General features: G+C 41.4%; 4 protein-coding genes across 19 annotated transcripts in view; 3 read left to right on the top strand and 1 right to left on the bottom strand.

Annotated features, from left to right (window-relative positions):
• KBTBD2 (kelch repeat and BTB domain containing 2) overlaps positions 1-18,506 on the top strand; it is a 217,026-nt gene that overhangs the window by 13,803 nt on the left and 184,717 nt on the right. The gene's annotated exons all lie outside the window — the stretch shown is intronic.
• Positions 1-18,506, bottom strand: part of LOC112670699 (uncharacterized) — a 200,313-nt gene that overhangs the window by 16,479 nt on the left and 165,328 nt on the right. For 2 of the 5 annotated variants that reach the window (XR_007402084.1, XM_025464590.3), the window contains exon 1: positions 10,584-10,887. The exons of the other annotated variants lie outside the window; for them this stretch is intronic. The gene's annotated coding sequence lies outside the window, so the exon portion shown is untranslated. Of the gene's footprint in view, positions 1-10,583; positions 10,888-18,506 lie in introns of those variants that run through there. 5 annotated transcript variants of the gene reach the window in all.
• Positions 1-18,506, top strand: part of LOC112670700 (retinitis pigmentosa 9 protein) — a 204,606-nt gene that overhangs the window by 44,484 nt on the left and 141,616 nt on the right. The window lies entirely within an intron of this gene.
• NT5C3A (5'-nucleotidase, cytosolic IIIA) overlaps positions 10,967-18,506 on the top strand; it is a 55,195-nt gene continuing 47,655 nt past the window's right edge. Inside the window, exon 1 of one of the 3 annotated variants that reach the window (XM_025464582.3) lies at positions 10,967-11,233. In XM_025464582.3, the coding sequence (XP_025320367.1) occupies positions 11,096-11,233 (138 nt within the window). In that variant the 5' untranslated portion in view covers positions 10,967-11,095. The remainder of the gene's footprint in view (positions 11,234-18,506) is intronic. The other 2 variants (XM_049093792.1, XM_025464584.3) reach the window with 2 other exon arrangements.

The following is an 18,506-nucleotide window of genomic DNA, read 5'->3' as shown; positions in this document are numbered from 1 at the left end:
AGAAGGTGTTAATAGCTGAATTGTGTCCTCTTAAAATTTGTATGTTGAAGTCAAACACCTAGGAAATCAGAATGTGGCTGTATTTTAGAGTTGGGCATTTAATGAAGTAATTAAGGTAAAATGAGATCATTTGGGTAGGCTTTAATCCAGCATAACTGGTAGTCCTATATGAAGATGAGATTAAAGACCCAGACATTTGCAGGCAGAAAGATAATGTGAGGACAGGGTGTGAAGGCAGCCACCTGCAGGTCATGGAGAGGCCATGGAAGAAACCAAACCTGCCAAAACTATGCTATTATCTTGAACCCATAGACCTCAGAACTATGAAAAAATAAATTACTGTATTTAAACCGCTCAGTCTGTAGTATTTATTATGGAAGCCCTAGCAAACTAATACAGAAGCAATTGATATAAGAAAAGAACAGTGTGGGGGATCCTGGGTGGCTCAGATGGTTAAGCGTCTGCCTTCTGCTCAGGTCATCATCTCCAGGTCCTGGGATCATGCCCCAAGTCAGGCTCCCAGCTCAGTGGGGAGTCTGTTTCTCCCTCTCCATCTCCTAGCTCTCACCCTGCTTATCCTATCTCTCTCAAATAAATTAGTAATATCTTCAAAAAAAACTATTTAAAAAAAAAGAAAATGATAGTGTGGTGTGTGTTGCTTTTATTCCATAATATGAAAAAAACAACTTTTATAGCTAACCAATAAGCCAGCATAATTCATGCATTCTGGTACAGTTGGCTTTTATTTCCGACAAAAAGGAACATGGTTATTATTATTATTTTTTAATTTCATGAGAAACACACGAGGGGCAGAGAGAGAAGCAGTGACATAGGCAGAGGGAGGAGAAGCAGGCTCCATGCAAGGAGGAGCCTGATGTGGGACTCCAGGGATCACACCCTGAGCCTAGGGCAGACACTCAACCTGAACCACTCAGGCTTCCCAGAATATGGTTATTCTTATAAATTATTATTAGACATAAAATTTCTTAGTTCAAAATATTTTTACTAGCTCTACCCCCACCAAATATAGGTTTTTAAGAAATTAAGCAAAACCTCAAATTTTCCTTTGAATTCCAGCAACTAATATGTAGGAAGCAACATAAACCTATACCTCTCTCCAGAGAAGGGTGAGGTCCCTAGATAACTACAGGGTGGAAGCTGGTCACCAGAAAGACAAAACAAGATAGGAGGGTTTGAACTTTTAAGTTCCCCTCTCTACCTTCTCAGAGGAGAATGTTGCTGAATATTGAGTGGGAAAAACAAAACAAACTTGAACCAGGAAATTGAGAAAGCTTTGAGTATCCTTCCACTGAATTTGACTGTCTTCATAATAGGCAAGAGAAATGGAATGAAGAAAAATGAGTTATTTATATATATGCCAGATGATGGGAAGATCATCATCAAGAGAGGGCCTGGACACTCTATGCCATCCCCAGTCCCCATACCTTTTCTTAGACATGTCTTCCATTTGGTTATGTCCTTTAAAATAAACTGGTAAATATGTATAAAGTTCTTTACTGAGATCTGTGAGTTCTAGTGAATTTGCAAACCTGAGGAGGTAATGGGAACCCCCAAATTGGTAGTTGGGTGGGTAGAAGTTTGGTGGCCTGCCCATCCCATTTGAAGCTGGCCTCCGAAATGGGGGCAGTGTTACAGGATCTGTACTAACTCTGGGTGGTGTCAGAAATGAATTGTCCAATTCAATTGAACCTAGTTGGTATCAGAGAATTGGTTATTGTTCCAAAAATATACATTTGGTGTTTAAAAAGGTGAGATTCACTAGAACTTCCTTTGCTTAGGTAAACCTAGTTTGGGAAGAGAATGCATAAAAAGGTGGTGATGAGCAGTCTTTGATTCCTGACTGACCACATGGTCACCTATAGTATGGAGCAGCATCTGTCCTGGTAAACTAAAAGGTAACAGTGCAATTTAGAGATGTACTCAATTCCCAGGGAGTTGGTTCACTTGATGCATAAGGAAATGCAGACTAATAAGAAAAATGTGAAATATACAATACCTTGGTTGTTGTCAGTTGTAACAGCTGAAATGAAAATAAAAGAGTACTGGAGTGGAACTTGATACTGGACCAAGCTCAAATATTGGTTAGTCCCAGCTTAATCCATAGTCTGAAAGCCACCCCCAACGCGAGTAATTATTCTGGGACAACAGAAATTACTTCTAAAACCTCTGGTCAAAAAATAATAATAATAAAATAAAATAAATAAAACCTCTGGTTCCCAAGAAAGCAGTGCATGCTAGGGGAGGGCAAAACCAGGAACTTATTGAAGCCAGGGGGTTCCAAGTTCTGAAAGTGATTGAAATTGACAAGTGGATTCTTCAGTGTGCTTGCTTATGGTGGCCACCTGGGTGAATTAAATGAGTGGATGTTGAGAGGACTACAGCAATGCAGAGATGGGCTGAATGTAGACCTATATATTCCTTTGCACCCTCTGAGGTATGAAATAGCAGTAAGAACTGTCTGTTTGCCAACCAAGAGTCAGAGACTGCAGAGAGCTATGTGTTAGATTCCCAGTGGGAAGGCCTTGAACATGGCAGGCAAGTCAGACATGCCAGTAGCCCGAAAGCTACAAATAGGTCTTGATAGGAATGGACACTGTATTGGGGCTGGACTTTGCTTACCCAGTGTTCGAAGCAAATATATCAGAGTACCTTAAGAGAATCTGAACAGAGGATATTACACCAAAGTTGGACCACTGAATCGTATTTTTTCAGACTAAGAAAAATATAGCCCATAATGTCTAAAATAGGCAGAGAGGGGTGCCAGCTGGCTCAGTCAGTAGAGCATGCTGCCCTTGATCTTGGGGTTGTGAGTTCAAGCCCTACATTGAGCATAGAGCTGACTTACCAAATGAATGAATGAATGAATGAATGAATAAATAAATATAGCCGAGATTCCGTCCTCAGTAAAACATTGATAGAGGGTTTGAACTTTGATAGAGAGTTAGAATAACCAGTTGAAAACACTGATAGAGGGTTTGAACATTGATAGAATAAGCAGTTGAAACTGGTTGTTTAAATCAGGGGGTATGAAGGAAGATAGGCATGAAGGACTGGCTTACAAATCTTCATGAATGCTTGCTTATGCTCAATATAAAAGGGGAGTGTCTCTACTAGATAGAAACCTTTGTTTTTCTGGTAGTTCTGGCTGTGAGCTTCTGAGGGAGGATGCTGGTATGACTTTGCAATTCTTCTCAAGGAGAGAGAACTCTGATACAAACTATATACTTTCTTTCTTCATACTGCTTCAACCTTTTTCTTTTTACCTGATGAAGTAGTCACAGGACTGGGGCTGCAACTACAAGTACTGAAAGCAAGGATGATTCCTTTTTTTTTTAAGATTTTAATTTTTTATTCATGAGAGACACACAGAGAGAGGCAGAAACATAGGTAGAGGGAGAAGCAGGCTCCCTGCAGAGAGCCTGATGGGGGAATCCATCCCAAGACCCCCGGATCATGACCTGAGCCAAAGGCAGATGTTCAACAACTGAGCTATCCAGGTGCCCTAAGCAAGGATGATTCGTAAGCAAGAAACTAGAACTATATTTATTTTTATTTTTTTAAATATTTTATTTATTTATTCATCACACACACGCACACACACACACACACGCACACACACACAGGCAGAGACACATGCAGAGGGAGAAACTGGCTCCATGCAGGGAGCCTGATGTGGGACGGGATCCCGGGACTCCAGGATCACGCCCTGGGCCACAGGCAGGCGCTAAACCACCGAACCACCCAGGGGTCCCTAGAGCTATATTTTAAAATTATTATATCAGAATTCCTTAAGGGCCTGATAGGGAAGGGTTTTACTCTGGCAAAACTGAGGTTAACAGTGAATGCAGCTATATTACTTAGTGGTAAAAATACTCTGCTAGTTCTGTACCTATGTAACCCTACCTGTTACTGAAACCAAAGTTCGGCTGCCCTTTCCTCAAAAAGCCTATACTCAAGAGACAAGTTTTGATTGGAAAGGAGTATGAGCTTTATTCGGGAGGCTGGCCACCTGGAGAGGAGGTACATTTATCCAAAGGCCAACTCTGAGGTTTCTGCCCAGCCCAGAGATTTTTATAGGTGTTTAGGGAAGTTAATCAGTTAAGGGAGTGCAGTGGTCTGTAACATTTCTCAGTTATGTGCACACTACAGACTCCAACTACAAATGTTATCACAGTGCTTGAAGTTGTGCAAGGGGAACTGGTTCCTTGGTGCCCAGGGGCATTATGCAAAAAGGTCTGGGTCCTTGGCACTCAGGAGTGATGCAACAGGGTCTGGTGACATGCAGAATCATTAGCCCTCTTCTTTTTCTAGGTAAGAATGCATAATCTATAGACATATCAAAGAAAGGTTTAATTAATTAGTCACTCAGACTAAGGGTGAGCTAAAGCTTAAAGACTACTAGGTTGGGTGGAGGGGCTGAGGCATCTTCATACCGTGTGTGAATGGGACTGGACTGATGGGGAAGTACCTACTAAACTAGTATTGCTATTTGCAATACAGGCCAGGACAGTGACCCAACCTAACATTCCTTCAGAAGGTCAAAGTTTAGTTATAAATGGCGAGAAGAAGGAATAGTAGCTGACTATAAAGGAATGAGTAAACAGACTGTGTAATGAAGGAAATTCAATATTATATTAATACCTGGAAAGAGGCTCAGAATAAAAGATAACCTTGTCTCTTAGTTCTGTTATACATACTAGTTGCCTGAAAGGGTGAAGCCAATTCTAGTTTTAGAACACTTAAGGTCTAGGGGCACCTGGATGGCTCAGTGGTTGAGCATCTGCCTTTGGCTCAGGTCATGATCCGGGAGTCTTGGGATGGATTCCCCCATCAGGCTCTCTGCAGGGAGCCTGCTTTTCCCTCTGCCTATGTCTCTGCCTCTCTTTCTGTGTCTCTGAATAAGTAAATTAAATCTTAAAAAAAAAAAAAAAAAAAAAAAACACTGAAGATCTAGAAAGCAAGACTACCAACCTGAGAAGCCTCGCCCTGGGAGATATTTTCATATGAAAGGAAAATGAAGAGGAATAATTATTAATTATTGAATGGGACTCTCGTAATGTATCAGTATCTTAATTCTTATAATTTTTTGTTATTGTTAGAGATCCATGGCATGTGGTATAAGAAAAACATACATATGATCTCTGTCTCTGGTATCTGGCACAGAGCTCATAAACACTCTAGTTATTTCCTTAGTGAAAAGAGTATCTTTTGTAATTCATAACAAGTGCCTTTGAACCGCATGAAAGTTTATGCTAATACAGTGATTTAGGATCTAACCTCTAGTTAGTTCAGATGAAAGCTGGTCACCAGAAAGGCAAAATTGGTAATTAGAGAGTTGGAATTTTCAGTCCCACTCCTCGGCCTCCAGAGAGGGGAGAAGAAGTGGGGCTGAAGATAGAGTTCATTAAAACTATTCATCCTGGCATTGTTTAGTAAGTACCCAATGAATTTTAATCCTTGATGCTGCTTCCTTTTCATTGTTTTTCAAAAGCAACGTTCAAGAATCAAAACAAAACAAAAAACCCCACAAATGTCCTTCATTGTGTAATGGGTAAATGATGAAAACTGTACATCCATACCATAGAATACAAATCAGCAATAGAAAAGATGAAGTATTGATACACAGAACTTAGATGGAGCCTAAGAACATTATGTTGAATATATCAGTGGCTTCCAGGAGTGAGTTCTGGGTAAAGATGTGACTATAAAGTGGTCATACAAGGGAACTTCTTTGGAATGGTATTGGATCCTATTGTTGGATCCTGTTCTGTATCCTAATCCTGATGATGATTTCACCTGACAAAATTTCTTAGCACTATATACCAACACCTGGGGGACCTGGGGGACTCAGTTGGTTAAATGTTAGGTCCTGGGATGGAGCCTGGCATCTGGCTCTCTGCTCAGCAGGGAGTCTGCTTCTCCCTCTCCCTCTGCTTCTGATTTTGCCTCTTCTCCCCACACTTGCGCTCTCTCTCTCTCTCTCTCAAAATAAATAAATAAAATCATTTTTTTAGAAAAAGAACTATATGCCAACAACAAAAGAAAGTGCTTGTGAAACTGGTAAGATCCAAGTAAGATGTATAACTGAGTTTCTGTATTGTACCAATGTTAACTTATTTTGTAATTGTGCTATAGTAATAAGATATAGTTGTAAAATAGTGTTCCTGGGGGAAGCCTGAGTCCCTGGGGGAAGGGGGGGGAGGTCACTGAATGTCTGACTTTTTTTTTTTTCTATTTCTGCTCAGGTCATGATTTCAGGGTGGTAAGACAGAGCCCCACATCTGGCTCCATGCTCAGCAGGAAGTCTGTTTCTCTCCCTGTCTTTCCTTCTCCCTCTGCCCCTCCCTTCACTTGGGCATGTTCTCCCTCTCTAAAAAAATAAAATAATTTTTAAAAAGAGAAATGCACATGGAAATTCTATGTACCATTTTTTCCAACTTTTATGAAAGTCTAAAATTATTTCAAAATGAACATTTAAACAATATATAAAGAAAAGAAAGAAAAAAAATGAAGTAAGTAAGTTTTTACTTCCAAGATGCTTCTAACCAATGTCTTTTCTTATGCTAGGAAAAAAGAAATAGGTCAAGATTTTTAAAAAAAATGTCTTGGTGGAACCAATGAAAAAATACATACAGATAAATAAATGTGTAATAAATATTTACATTTATGGAAGAGTTTCTGAAAAACATTTGCATCAGTCATTATTGGTAATTGTGTTAATAACCATATAAATAAGCAGATAATTAAACTTCAGATCTGGCAGTGAGTCTTTTTTTTTTTAATTAATTAATTAATTAATTAGAGAGAGAGAGAGAGAAAACCCCAGCAAGGGAAGCAGCAGAGGGAGAAGCAGACTTCCCGCTGAGCAGGGAACCTGATTTGGGGCTCAATCCCAGGATCACGACCTGAGCTGAAGGCACTCAACTGAGCCACCCAGGCGCCCTGGCAGTGAGTCTTTTTTCCTTTTTTTTTTTTTTAAAGATTTTAAAAATTTATTTATTCATGACAGACACAGAGAGAGAGAGAGAGAGAGAGAGAGAGGCAGAGACACAGGCAGAGGGAGAAGCAGGCTCCATGCAGAGAGCCCGACGTGGGACTCCATGCCGGGTCTCCAGGATCATACCCCGGGCTGAAGGTAGCATCAAACTGCTGGGCCATCGGGGCTGCCCTGGCAGTGAGTCTTAAACAAATGTAATAAACCCTTAAAATGCACCTTTATTAATTTTTTTAATTTGAGAGAGAAGTAACGGAATTTCATAAATGGCACATATTCTCATTTAGTACCCTGGGTGCATAGGAATATTGTAATATGTGATATTATTGGACCACTAAAGATACATCATTCCCTTGCAACCCAGATCAGAAAGTTCCCCAACTTTCCGGCCTCAAATATCACCTATGTCACTCTGAATCTTCTGAACACCCAGAATCAATATTGATATTCTCATGTTTTCCCTGGACCTGCTTCAAATCACCTGTACTCTTTTAGTATAATTTAAAACTGAAACAAGAGGGGATCCCTGGGTGGCTCAGCGGTTTAGTGCCTGCCTTTGGCCCGGGGTGTGATCCTGGAGTCCCGGGATCTGCCTTTGGCCCGGGGTGTGATCCTGGAGTCCCGGGATCGAGTCATAGGTCAAGCTCCCGGCATGGGGCCTGCTTCTCCCTCCTCCTGTGTCTCTGCCTCTCTCTCTCTCTTTCTATGTCTATCATGAATAAATAAATAAATAAATCTTTTTTTAAAAAAATAAATAAATAAAATAAAATAAAACTGAAACAGAATTACCAAACCTATTCCAACCAATATTCAAGAATCTTGCAGCAACCAAACTTCCAGTTCAGATGTATTCCATGGCATTAGCCCGAGTACATACAAAGAGTCACAAATAATGAAGCCATTAGTAAAAAAATAAGGCAGAAATTAGTGGAACTTAAAAGGTAGTCAAAGGAGATGAAATTTTAAGTCAACATTCCTATTTATTCTATTTATGTCATTATCCACATTCCACCAGGCTACCAATTTATTCTTTTGATGTACAATTAACTTTTCTTGCATTCAGATGTAAGAAATTAATTCTCTAATCCAATAAAAGACTACAGTGGTAATGGTAGAAACCACAAAATCTCATTTGTTGGAAGATTTCATACCATTAATTTTCTAGGAAATTGGTAGATTTAAAAATCACAACGTAGGGGTGCCTGGCTGACTCAGTTGGTAGAGCCAGTGACTTGATATCAAGGTCGTGAGTTCAAGCCCCACACTGGGTATAGTGCTTACTTAAATTAAAAAAAATAAGATTTTAAACATAGATTTCCCTTTTGGCTTCAAGATGGAACTGATAGTATTAATACATATCCAACTTCAATCATAGGCTGGAATTTGCTTTACCATTTGCTGGGGAGCCATAGGGAAGGATGCTCAAGTACCACATGACATTCTTCAATGGAATATTTTTAAAATTTTGTCATCTTTTTCTCAGATATATTTATAGGTTCTCACATACATTGTGCTTGTATTAAAACAAACAAAAAAGCTAACATCCTTCCTAAGAAACTGATCACTCTATACCCCTGAAATCATTTTATGGCATCAGAGGATCAATCTTGTCCACAAAAAAAGACACAGAAAGGGCATTTATGTACCAATAGTTAATTCCAGACTTGTTTTCTTACCAGATGCTAATCAGGTGGGCCCCCCTGCTCTACATTTCTAAGAACCTTCTTTCCACAAATTTCCCTTTAAGAACTCCCACCAGGGTCCTAGGGATGGAACAATAAGATCAAGAACGGAGGGTGCACAGAAAAACACCCTCTAGCTTCATTACTGCCTCTCATTTGTTCCACTTCTCCAACCTGTTCCACAACCCCGGCAAAAAGACAGCTTCATTAGGCAGCACCACCAACTCCACGGAGCTTCCCTGGATCCCTTCCCTGGATCCCTAGGAGTTACCCCTAGAGACAAGCAGGGGAAACTATATCCATCCCTTGAAAGAGATAAGGCGGGCATCCCGGGTGGCTCAGAGGTTTAGCGCTACCTTCAGCTCAGAGCCTGATCCTGGAGACCATGGATTGAGTCCCATGTCAGGCTCCCTGCATGGAGCCTGCTTCTCCCTTTGCGGGTGTCTCTACATCTCTCTCTGTGTGTGTCTCTCATGAATAAATAAATAAAATCTTTTAAAAAAAGAAAGAGATAAGGCAGGGGAGAATGAGTCCTGATGCTTACAAAGAAGAAGAAATGATAAAAGACCCAGTGAGTGGGATGGAGAAGAAAAGGGACAACATAGTGATGGAAGGGACAACGCCTAACTTCACCTTTCCCCTTCTGTCATAACACTTTATTAATTTATTTTTTAATTTTTTTTAAATTTATTTATGATAGTCACACACACAGAGAGAGAGAGAGAGAGAGAGAGAGAGGCAGAGACACAGGCAGAGGGAGAAGCAGGCTCCATGCACCGGGAGCCCGACATGGGATTCGATCCCCGGTCTCCAAGATCGCGCCCCGGGCCAAAGGCAGGCGCCAAACTGATGCGCCACCCAGGGATCCCCTGTCGTAACACTTTAAAAAAAAAAAGTGTGGTACAAAACACATAAAATTTACCAATTTATCCACTTGAAAATGTACAGTACTATTAACTATAGACACATGGTTGTATAACAGATCTCTAGAACTTTTTCATTTTGCAAAACTGAAACTCAACGCTCAACTCCCCCTCTTCCTTCAACTCTCACCACTGCCATTCTACTTTTGACTATATTGAATAAGTAGAATAACGAACTACTTGTCTTTTGTGACCGGCTTAATTCACGTAGCATAATATGCCGGAGGTGTGTCCGACACTGCATAATTTCCTTCTTTTTAAAGGCTGAATAGTATTCCACTGATATATATACCACATTTTCTTTATTCATTCATATATTGATGGACATTTCAGTTGTTTCCACATTTTGGCTATTATAAATAGTGTTGCAATGCACATGCAAGTGCTAATATCTCTGAGTACCTGCTTTCAATTCTTTTAGATATGTACTGGCATTGCTAGATCATATGGCAGTTCTGTCTTTAATTTTTGAGGAACTTTTTTTTAAGATTTTATTTATTTATTCATGAGAGACACACAAAGAGAGAGGCAGAGACACAGGCAGAGAGAGAGCAGGCCCCATGCAGGGAGCCCGGTGTGGGATTCGATCCCGGGTCTCCAGGATCACGCCCTGGGCCGAAGGCAGGCGCCAAACCGCTGAGCCACCCAGGCGTCCCAATTTTTGAGGAATTTCTAGTTTTCCATTGTAGCTGTACCAATTTACGTTTCCAACCACAGTGCACAAGAGTTCCTATTCTTTCACAACCTCACCAACACTTGTAATTTTTTTTTTTTTACAACGGTTATCCTAATTTGTGTGAAATGGTATCTCATTACGGCTTTAATTTGCATTTTCCTGATGGTTAGCGATGCTGTACACCTTTTCAGTCTTTTGCCCTTTTTTAAAAAAAATCGAGTTGTAGGCGTCCTTCAGGTATTTTGGACGGCAATCCTTCAGCAGATAATCGGGTTTGCAAATATTACCTCACGTTGTATAGGTGGCCCTTTTACCGCTGGTTGTTTCTGTTGCTGCGCAGACCACTGCCGGCGCCTTCTGGGGTTTGTAGTCCAGCAGGGGCTGAGGAGGGTGGAAGGCGAAGACTTTTTCTGCTTCGGTCTGGTTGAAACCAGATTTCTCCTGAGGGGAGCTGGAGGGAAGCACTCCTCGGCCCTCATGAGCGGGGAGAGACCATTACTACCAGGCGGGTTTGGGTTCTTCGACAGCTCCTCAGAGGTGGTTTCCGAGGAACACCAGCCTCCCGCCTCCGCTGCGGACGCAGGCCACGCCCCCCACGCCTGCGCGTCCCGCGTGTCGGCGCGCGGGGGCGGGGCTACCCCGCGGGGGCGGGGCTCGCGCGGGAGGGGCGGGGCGTGGGCGGGGCGTGGGCGGGGCTCTTGCAGAGCCGCCGCGGGGCTGGGCGTCGGAGCTCCTCCGCGCACCGCAGCAGCAGCCCCGCGACCTCTTTTCCGAGCGGGAGGCGCAGGACACCCTGTTGATGGACCGGGCGGCCGTGGCGAGGATGGGCGCGGTGGCGAGCGCCAGTGTGTGCGTCCTGGTGGCGGGGGTGGTGCTGGCCCAGTACATATTCACCTTGAAGAGGAAGACAGGGCGGAAGACCAAAATCATCGAGATGGTGAGTGCAGGGCTCCGCGTGCCCGAGCGCTTGATGGGCCGCAGCGCGTGGCATCCGGCCTCCCCTTCGCGGGCTGGCTCCGGCGGAAGGCTAAGAGCACCCTGGGGACCCGTTCACCCCGCGAGCGGCGACTCCGTGCACCGCCGACCTGGTCTGGACCCTCCACGGTGTCCCCCCTCTGTCCTTTGTTGCGTCTCCATTCGAAGCAGAAAGGCAGCAAATAGGTGATTAGGAAACAAGCCACCTCCTGCAGCAAAGCCCATTTCTCAAGAAATAAACGGAACGTTCTAGGCCAGGTTGCTGCCTGGTTCTGCAGCCAAACGGTTGTGACTAATCCAATTCGTCCAGTTTGTTTCTGCACCCCGGGTAGAATGAGCTAGGTTGTGAAAAGGTGTAACTTCTCAGTGCTTGAAAGGATGCCGGTTAACCCCGTTGGCGTTCAGAATAGTTTATTTTGTATTTGCATGTTATTTCTTCTTGTCTCAAACTGCCAGGAAGTATCTTTATGTTCGTTTCCCACCCCCTCACCAGACGTCTTGCATAACAGTATTTTAGAAATTTATTTCCAGTTTTATCGTATGAGTGTTTCAAGACTCTTAAGGTACATTATAAGCAAGCAATATTTGCTTCAAAGTTGGGCGGGGTTGTTTCTGGTTTTGGTTTGGTTTGGTTTTAGTTTGGTTTTGTTGCTGTTGTTGTTTTAATTAAAATCCACTAATAAAGACAAGTTACTCAGGAGTTGCATTCTAATGTGCTTACTGGAATGCATGATCTCATGTTTACTCCCAATAAAGTGCTACATGCATGAACACAGGGGTCAAATATTTATGAAAAGTAAGTTGACAGTCTACTACCATACTAAATAATAATCATTTTAGGTTGATATACTTAGAATACTCAGCCTCAGTTATGTTTTCGTTGATCAAAGATACTGCCCTAGGGATCCCTGGGTGGCGCAGCGGTTTGGCGCCTGCCTTTGGCCCAGGGCGCGATCCTGGACACCCGGGATCGAATCCCACATCGGGCTCCCAGTGCATGGAGCCTGCTTCTCCCTCTGCTTGTGTCTCTGCCTCTCTCTCTCTCTCTGTGACTATCATAAAAAAAAAAAAAAAAAAAAAGATACTTCCCTCTTGGTTGCTGTTGGCCCTGGGTTGAATACAGGATATGTTCCCAAAACTAATAGTAAAAGAAATGTCAACTCCCATGTCTCATGTGCCAATAATATTCCTAGGTTTTGTTTATTGCTAGAATTAAATTATTCTTGGGTTATTTTTTTTTTTTTCTCCACTTAGGTGGTAAAGCAGCAAATGTTTTTATCTCAAAAATTTTAGTTTGTTTATGTTGCTGTCCTGCTTTGAGAACTTTTGCCTCAAACCAAGAATTTATATCCACATGTCCGGGAGGGGCGACAACTAATTGCCATGCCTTAGTATGCATGTAACCTGTGGATTGGTCTGTTATATCACTTTTTGAAACCAAGTAGAATTAAAAATCAATTATTTCATAAAATCCCACGGTGATACCATCCTAAAAAGTTTGTCATCTCTGTGAAGAATAATGAAAGGCCATCAGGCAGGCCAACTTTACTTATTTGTAGTATAGGAATCAGTCAATCTTTTCATATACATAAGTATGCATAATGTTATATTAATTCAAATTGTGATATATATGCAGCTGCTAGTAGCTTTTAAATGGAAAAACTGAAAGTTTTATGTATTTATTTTTTACTTTTTTTTTAATATTTATTTCTTTATTTTAAATAGTGAGGAGGGATAGAGGGAAAGGGAGAGAGAGAATTAAGCAGACTCCATACTGAACATAGAGCCCAGCTTGGGGCTAGATCTTATGACCCTGAGATCATAACCTGAGCTGAAACCAAGTCAGTGCTCAGCCGACTACTCAAGCACCCTGACTTTTATGCTTTTAACTTGTAATTTTAATCGCCTATTTCTTCAAATGGGATAAACATTTGATTGGGAGTCTGAAGATTTGGGTTCAAATCCAGGTTTTATCTAATAACTCTGTTAGGGGCCGTGTTTTGCCCATCTCCCACTCCATCCTCCAAACCCCCACCTTAGAGAATCTCTACAAACCTGTGAATATCCAGTGGACATAGCTTAAACCCATCACAAGTAATGGAACCAACAACAACTACCTAAGCAAGGTGGGCCTACTCATACTGGTTAGGTAAACAAATGACTTCTGGTACTGGGTTTAAATTATGCACTGCTTTAAGAGTTTTTAGTTAAAAGACACAGAGGTGGGGATCCCTGGGTGGCTCCGCGGTTTGGCGCCTGCCTTTGGCCCGGGGCGTGATCCTGGAGTCCCGGGATCGGGTCCCGTCGGGTTCCCAGCATGGAGTCTGCTTCTCCCTCCTCCTGTGTCTCTGCCTCTCTCTCTCTCTATGTCTATCATAAATAAATGAATAAATAAATCTTTAGGGATCCCTGGGTGGCGCAGCGGTTTGGCGCCTGCCTTTGGCCCAGGGCGCGATCCTGGAGACCCGGGATCGAATCCCACATCGGGCTCCCAGTGCATGGAGCCTGCTTCTCCCTCTGCCTATGTCTCTGCCTCTCTCTCTCTCTCTCTCTCTCTGACTATCATAAATAAATAAATGAAAAAATTAAAAAAAATATATTTAAAAAAAATAAATCTTAAAAAAAAAAAAAAGACAGAGGTATGGCTGGTGGGCTGTGCATGCTACAGCTGAAATGTCCTGTAGGACAGCAAGATAAATACACAGAGGAAGCCTGTCAGAAGACATGGCTTAGGATGTTTAGAGCTCAGGGACACCTGGGTGGCTCAGTCAGTTGGGTGATGAACTCTTGGTTTCTGCTCTAGTCATGTTCTCAGGGCTGTGGGATTGAGCTCCTAGCTGCTCAGTGGGAAGTCTGCTTGAGATTCTCTCCCTATGCCCCTCCCCCTGGACATGTGCCCCCCCCACATATTCCCCCATAAATAAATAAATCTTTTTTAAAAAGAGATATTTAGAGCTCAGAGATAAGCCATTTTTCATTGTCCATGTACTGCATTATTAAATTTTATTTTAGAACAATTTTAACTTAATAACATAATTGAGCAAGTAAGTACAGAGTCCCAACCAGTTTCTCCTATTACTAACATTTCACATTAGTATGGTACATTTGTTGAAATTAATTGAACAAATATTCATACATTTTTAAATATCCTTACTTTGTTTTTACTTAATGTCCTTCTCTGTCCTTGGGTTCCATCCAGAATGCCACATACATTTAGTCATCATGTATCCTTATCTCGTATTGGCTGTGACAGTTTCTTAGATTTTTCTTGCTGCTTGTATCTCTGGTACAGCAAGAAATAAATATTTGGTGTTTGTCCCAGGTTCCTGCCACACAGCTCCTAAAAAGCTTGGACTCTGGGAAATGTTAACAGTATCTTTTGTATGCTAATGAGGTGGACTGGTAGCTGGGGGCCCCAAGATAGCTTCAAGATGGGGGCTGGTTACCATAAAGATTAAGACCTCATTGGAGGATTAGAACTTTCAGCATCTCCCCCCCACACACACACTTCTGTGAACAAGGAAAAAACTGAAGTTCAAGCTGATCACCTGGTCAGTAATTCATTTGATCAATCTTACCTATTTAACAGACCTCTATAAAGACCTCTAAAGGAGAGCTTCCAGGTTTGTGAAAACCTTGAGGTGTATTCTTGAGGCTGGTGTGTTCTAGAGAGGACATGGAAGCTCTCTACGCCTTTTTCTATATCCTGCCCTGTGCTTCTCTTCCATTTGACTGTTCTGAATTATATTCTTTATATGAAACCTGTAAGTAAAACACTCTCCTGAGTTTTGTGAGTTACTCTTACAGATTATGGAACCTGAGGAGGAAGGTTGTGAGAATCCTCAAATTTACGACTGGTCCATCAGAAGTATGGATGACAACCTGGGACTTGTGTCTGGCATTGAAAGTGAGGACAGACTTGTGGACTGAGTCCTTACCTTATGGGATCAGATACTAATTCTAGATAGTGTTAGAATTGTGTTAGAGAATGGTTGGTGTGAGGTGTCAGAATTATGTATAAAAACAGTTAAGTGTAAAACGTTTAGTAGTATCTGGCTCATAGTAACTGCTTATTAAATAGTAGTTGTAATTATTGTACCAAAACAGACTCTTAGCCAGTTTCATATCCTAGTCATTTTCCCCTGTGAATACTAGTAGGGCATAATTTTTAACCACTGGTATTATTTTCTCTCAACTGTCTCTCTCCTAAAGTCTTCGTCATGAAAACTACTCTCATTATCCCCAGTAAGGATGGCTTGCAGTGTTTGTAAACTGGACCAAAAAGATCAAGATTGCCAAACGTGTATAGAAGTTGATACACATACAGTAGAATTTTGCACAAATGAAGCTAGTATTTGGGATGAATTGTATTTGGGAATGAATTTCTCCAACCTCTCCTAGATCTTGCAAATTTTAAGTCCTTCCTCATTGCTGTTGACCATCACTTATCACTTGTTATTCAATTTTATTAACTCACCATTCTAATCAGACCTGCCTGCTCAGATAGGACCTGTTGCCTCTGTGGCTTTTAGTTACTCTTAGTACAAAAGTTCTGGAACAAAGCTTGAGCACTTACTGCTAGTTTTCTGCCAGGCAGAGAAACCCACCCCAACACAAAATTTAGGCTTTGAAGAATGAGGTAGTAAGAGAGGGAAATGTAATCATATGTGTCTTGCATGCAACTTTTTAATATTAAATGATACATGGTGAATTCAGTGTTTTTTACCTGGTTGATTTTTATCCATGGGCATTGCAGCTCTGGTGGCTTATGGGCAGTCCAGGCGGCTCAGCGGTTTAGCGCCGCCTGCAGCCTGGGGCATGATCCTGGGGACCTGGGATCGAGTCCCATATCGGGCTCCCTGCATGGAGCCTGCTTCTCCCTCTGCCTGTGTCTCTGCCTCTCTCTCTCTCCTCTCTCTCTCTCTCTCTCTCTCTCTGTATATTCTCATGAATAAATAAATAAAATCTTAAAAAAAATACAGTAAGTCTATAATGTATTTAACAAAACCCACCAAACATCATAGGGCTAGCCTACCTTAAATGTGCTCAGAACACTTTTGTGTGTGCTTGTGTGTGTGCTCAGAACATTTACATTAGCTTACAGCTTGGCAAAATCATCTAACACAGAGCCAATTTTATAATGAAGTGTAGGATATCTAATATAATTCATTGAATATGGTACTGAAAGTGAAAAATGGAATAGTTGTATGGTACAGAAAGGTTGTCAGTGTAATGGTTGTTTGTTTTTTTTTAAGATTTTACTTATTTATTCATAAAAGAGAGAGAGAGAGGCAGAGACACAGGCAGAGGGAGAAGCAGGCTCCATGCAGGGAGCCCGATGTGGGACTCCATCCCGGGTCTCCAGGATCAGACCCCGGGCTGAAGGCGGCGCTAAACTGCTGAACCACCCGGGCTGCCCCTGTGTAATGGTTGTTAATCCTTGTTATTGGGTGGTTGGCTGGGAGCTAAGGCTGCTGCTGCCATTGCCCAGCATCAGGAAAGAATATTGTACAGTACATTGCTAGCCTAGGGAAGGATCGGAATTCAAAGTACAGTTTCTACTAAATGATGTCACTTTCTCACAATTGTAGAGTCAGAGAATTATAAGTCAAACTATCACAAGTTACGGACATCTAATAAAATTTTAGGGAAATAGTAGGAACTATAATTTTTCCTCATAAAAGAAAAACCCGGTGCTTGAAACTAAATAAAACTAAGTGTTAGTGATTAAAAAATAGCAGTGTACAAATTTAAGTACTAAATGTGGCTTCTAAAGAGGAGAATTAAAAAATATATGTGGTCAGTCATCAGGGCATTAGGACAGCACCAATGAAACTCCTTTCAATTTTCTGGATATACGATGCAGTCAGTTTCAAAAAGGAAATAATTTTATTTTTTAATTTTTGTTTTTTTAAACTTTTTTTTTTCTTAAAGATTTTATTTGTTCATGAGAGACACACACACAGAGAAAGAGGCAGAGACATAGGCAAAGGGAAAAGCAGGCTCCATGCAGGGAGCCCCATGGGGGACTCAATCCCGGGACTCCGGGATCACATCCTGGGCCGAAGGCCGGTGCTAAACTGCTGAGCCATCCAGGGATCCCAAAAAAAGGAAATTATTTTAAAGTAAAAGCATTCTAAATGTGTATGTATGTATGTTTATTGACACATATGCTGCTTATAAGAATTTGTCTTATTCTTTCTGGATTATATTAGGAGAAATCTTGGAAGAGTTTTTAAATTTATGAATGAATGCTAGCTTTCCTGTCTTACTGTTATCAGCCACAGAACCTCTCTCCTGCTCTAAGAATCTCAGTTTTCCTTTAGTCATCATTCAGCCGAAAAGTGGGTTTTATTTGTTTTTATTAAATTTTGTGTTTGGCTGTCCAAATCTACATTGATTTTTCAGTACAGTAACTTAGAATTTATTGTTCTGTTGTATTAATTCCAGAAACTAATCCAGAAAATTTATTTAGTGTCTTTTAGGACGGAAAATGTAACGCCTCATATTGATAATAGGGGCACCTGGGTGGCTTAGTTGGTTGGGCATCTGCCTTCGACTCAGGTCATGATCCCAGGGACCTGGGATTGAGCCCATTTTGGGCTCCCTGCTTGGTGGGGAGCCTGCTTCTTCCTCTCCCTGTTCTGCTCCCCCTGCTTCTGCTTGCTTTCTCTCTCTGTCAAATAAATAAATAAAATCTTTAAAGAATATATATTGATAACAAATTGATCAGCTTTTCCAATGATCAAAATCCCATATGTTTAATTTGTGCTTTTGAAGTTGTTTTAGAAAGGTGAATATATGTACACACACATATTTTAATTCAAGATACTAAAAGATTGAAATGACTTTTAAATTTAAGGCTCATCTATATATGTCACTCTTCTGTTTGCTGTTAAACTAAGTTGAAAATAGATCTTTCCCTGGGGAGTTTAAAAAGTTAAACTACATTCTTGGAAGATAATTACTTCATTTAGTTAGACTATTTAGTAAACACAAAGAGCTGGCTGCGGAAAACAAACATTTCTAGCCTCACATATAGAACTAGAATTACATGGGACACCTGGATGGCTCATTGGTTGAGTGTCTGCCTCCGGCTCAGGGCATGATCCCAGGGTCCCGGGATCAAGTCTTGCATTGGGCTCTCGCAGGAGCCTGCATCTCCCTCTGCCTGTGTCTCTGCTTCTCTGTCTGTGTCTCTCTTAAATAAATAAGTTTTTTTAAAAAAAAAAAGC

Source organism: Canis lupus, chromosome 14 (assembly GCF_003254725.2).
Source record: "Canis lupus dingo isolate Sandy chromosome 14, ASM325472v2, whole genome shotgun sequence".
Taxonomy (NCBI): domain Eukaryota; kingdom Metazoa; phylum Chordata; class Mammalia; order Carnivora; family Canidae; genus Canis; species Canis lupus.
Note: the sequence above shows the minus strand (reverse complement) of the source record. Positions and strands in the feature narration are given on the sequence as shown.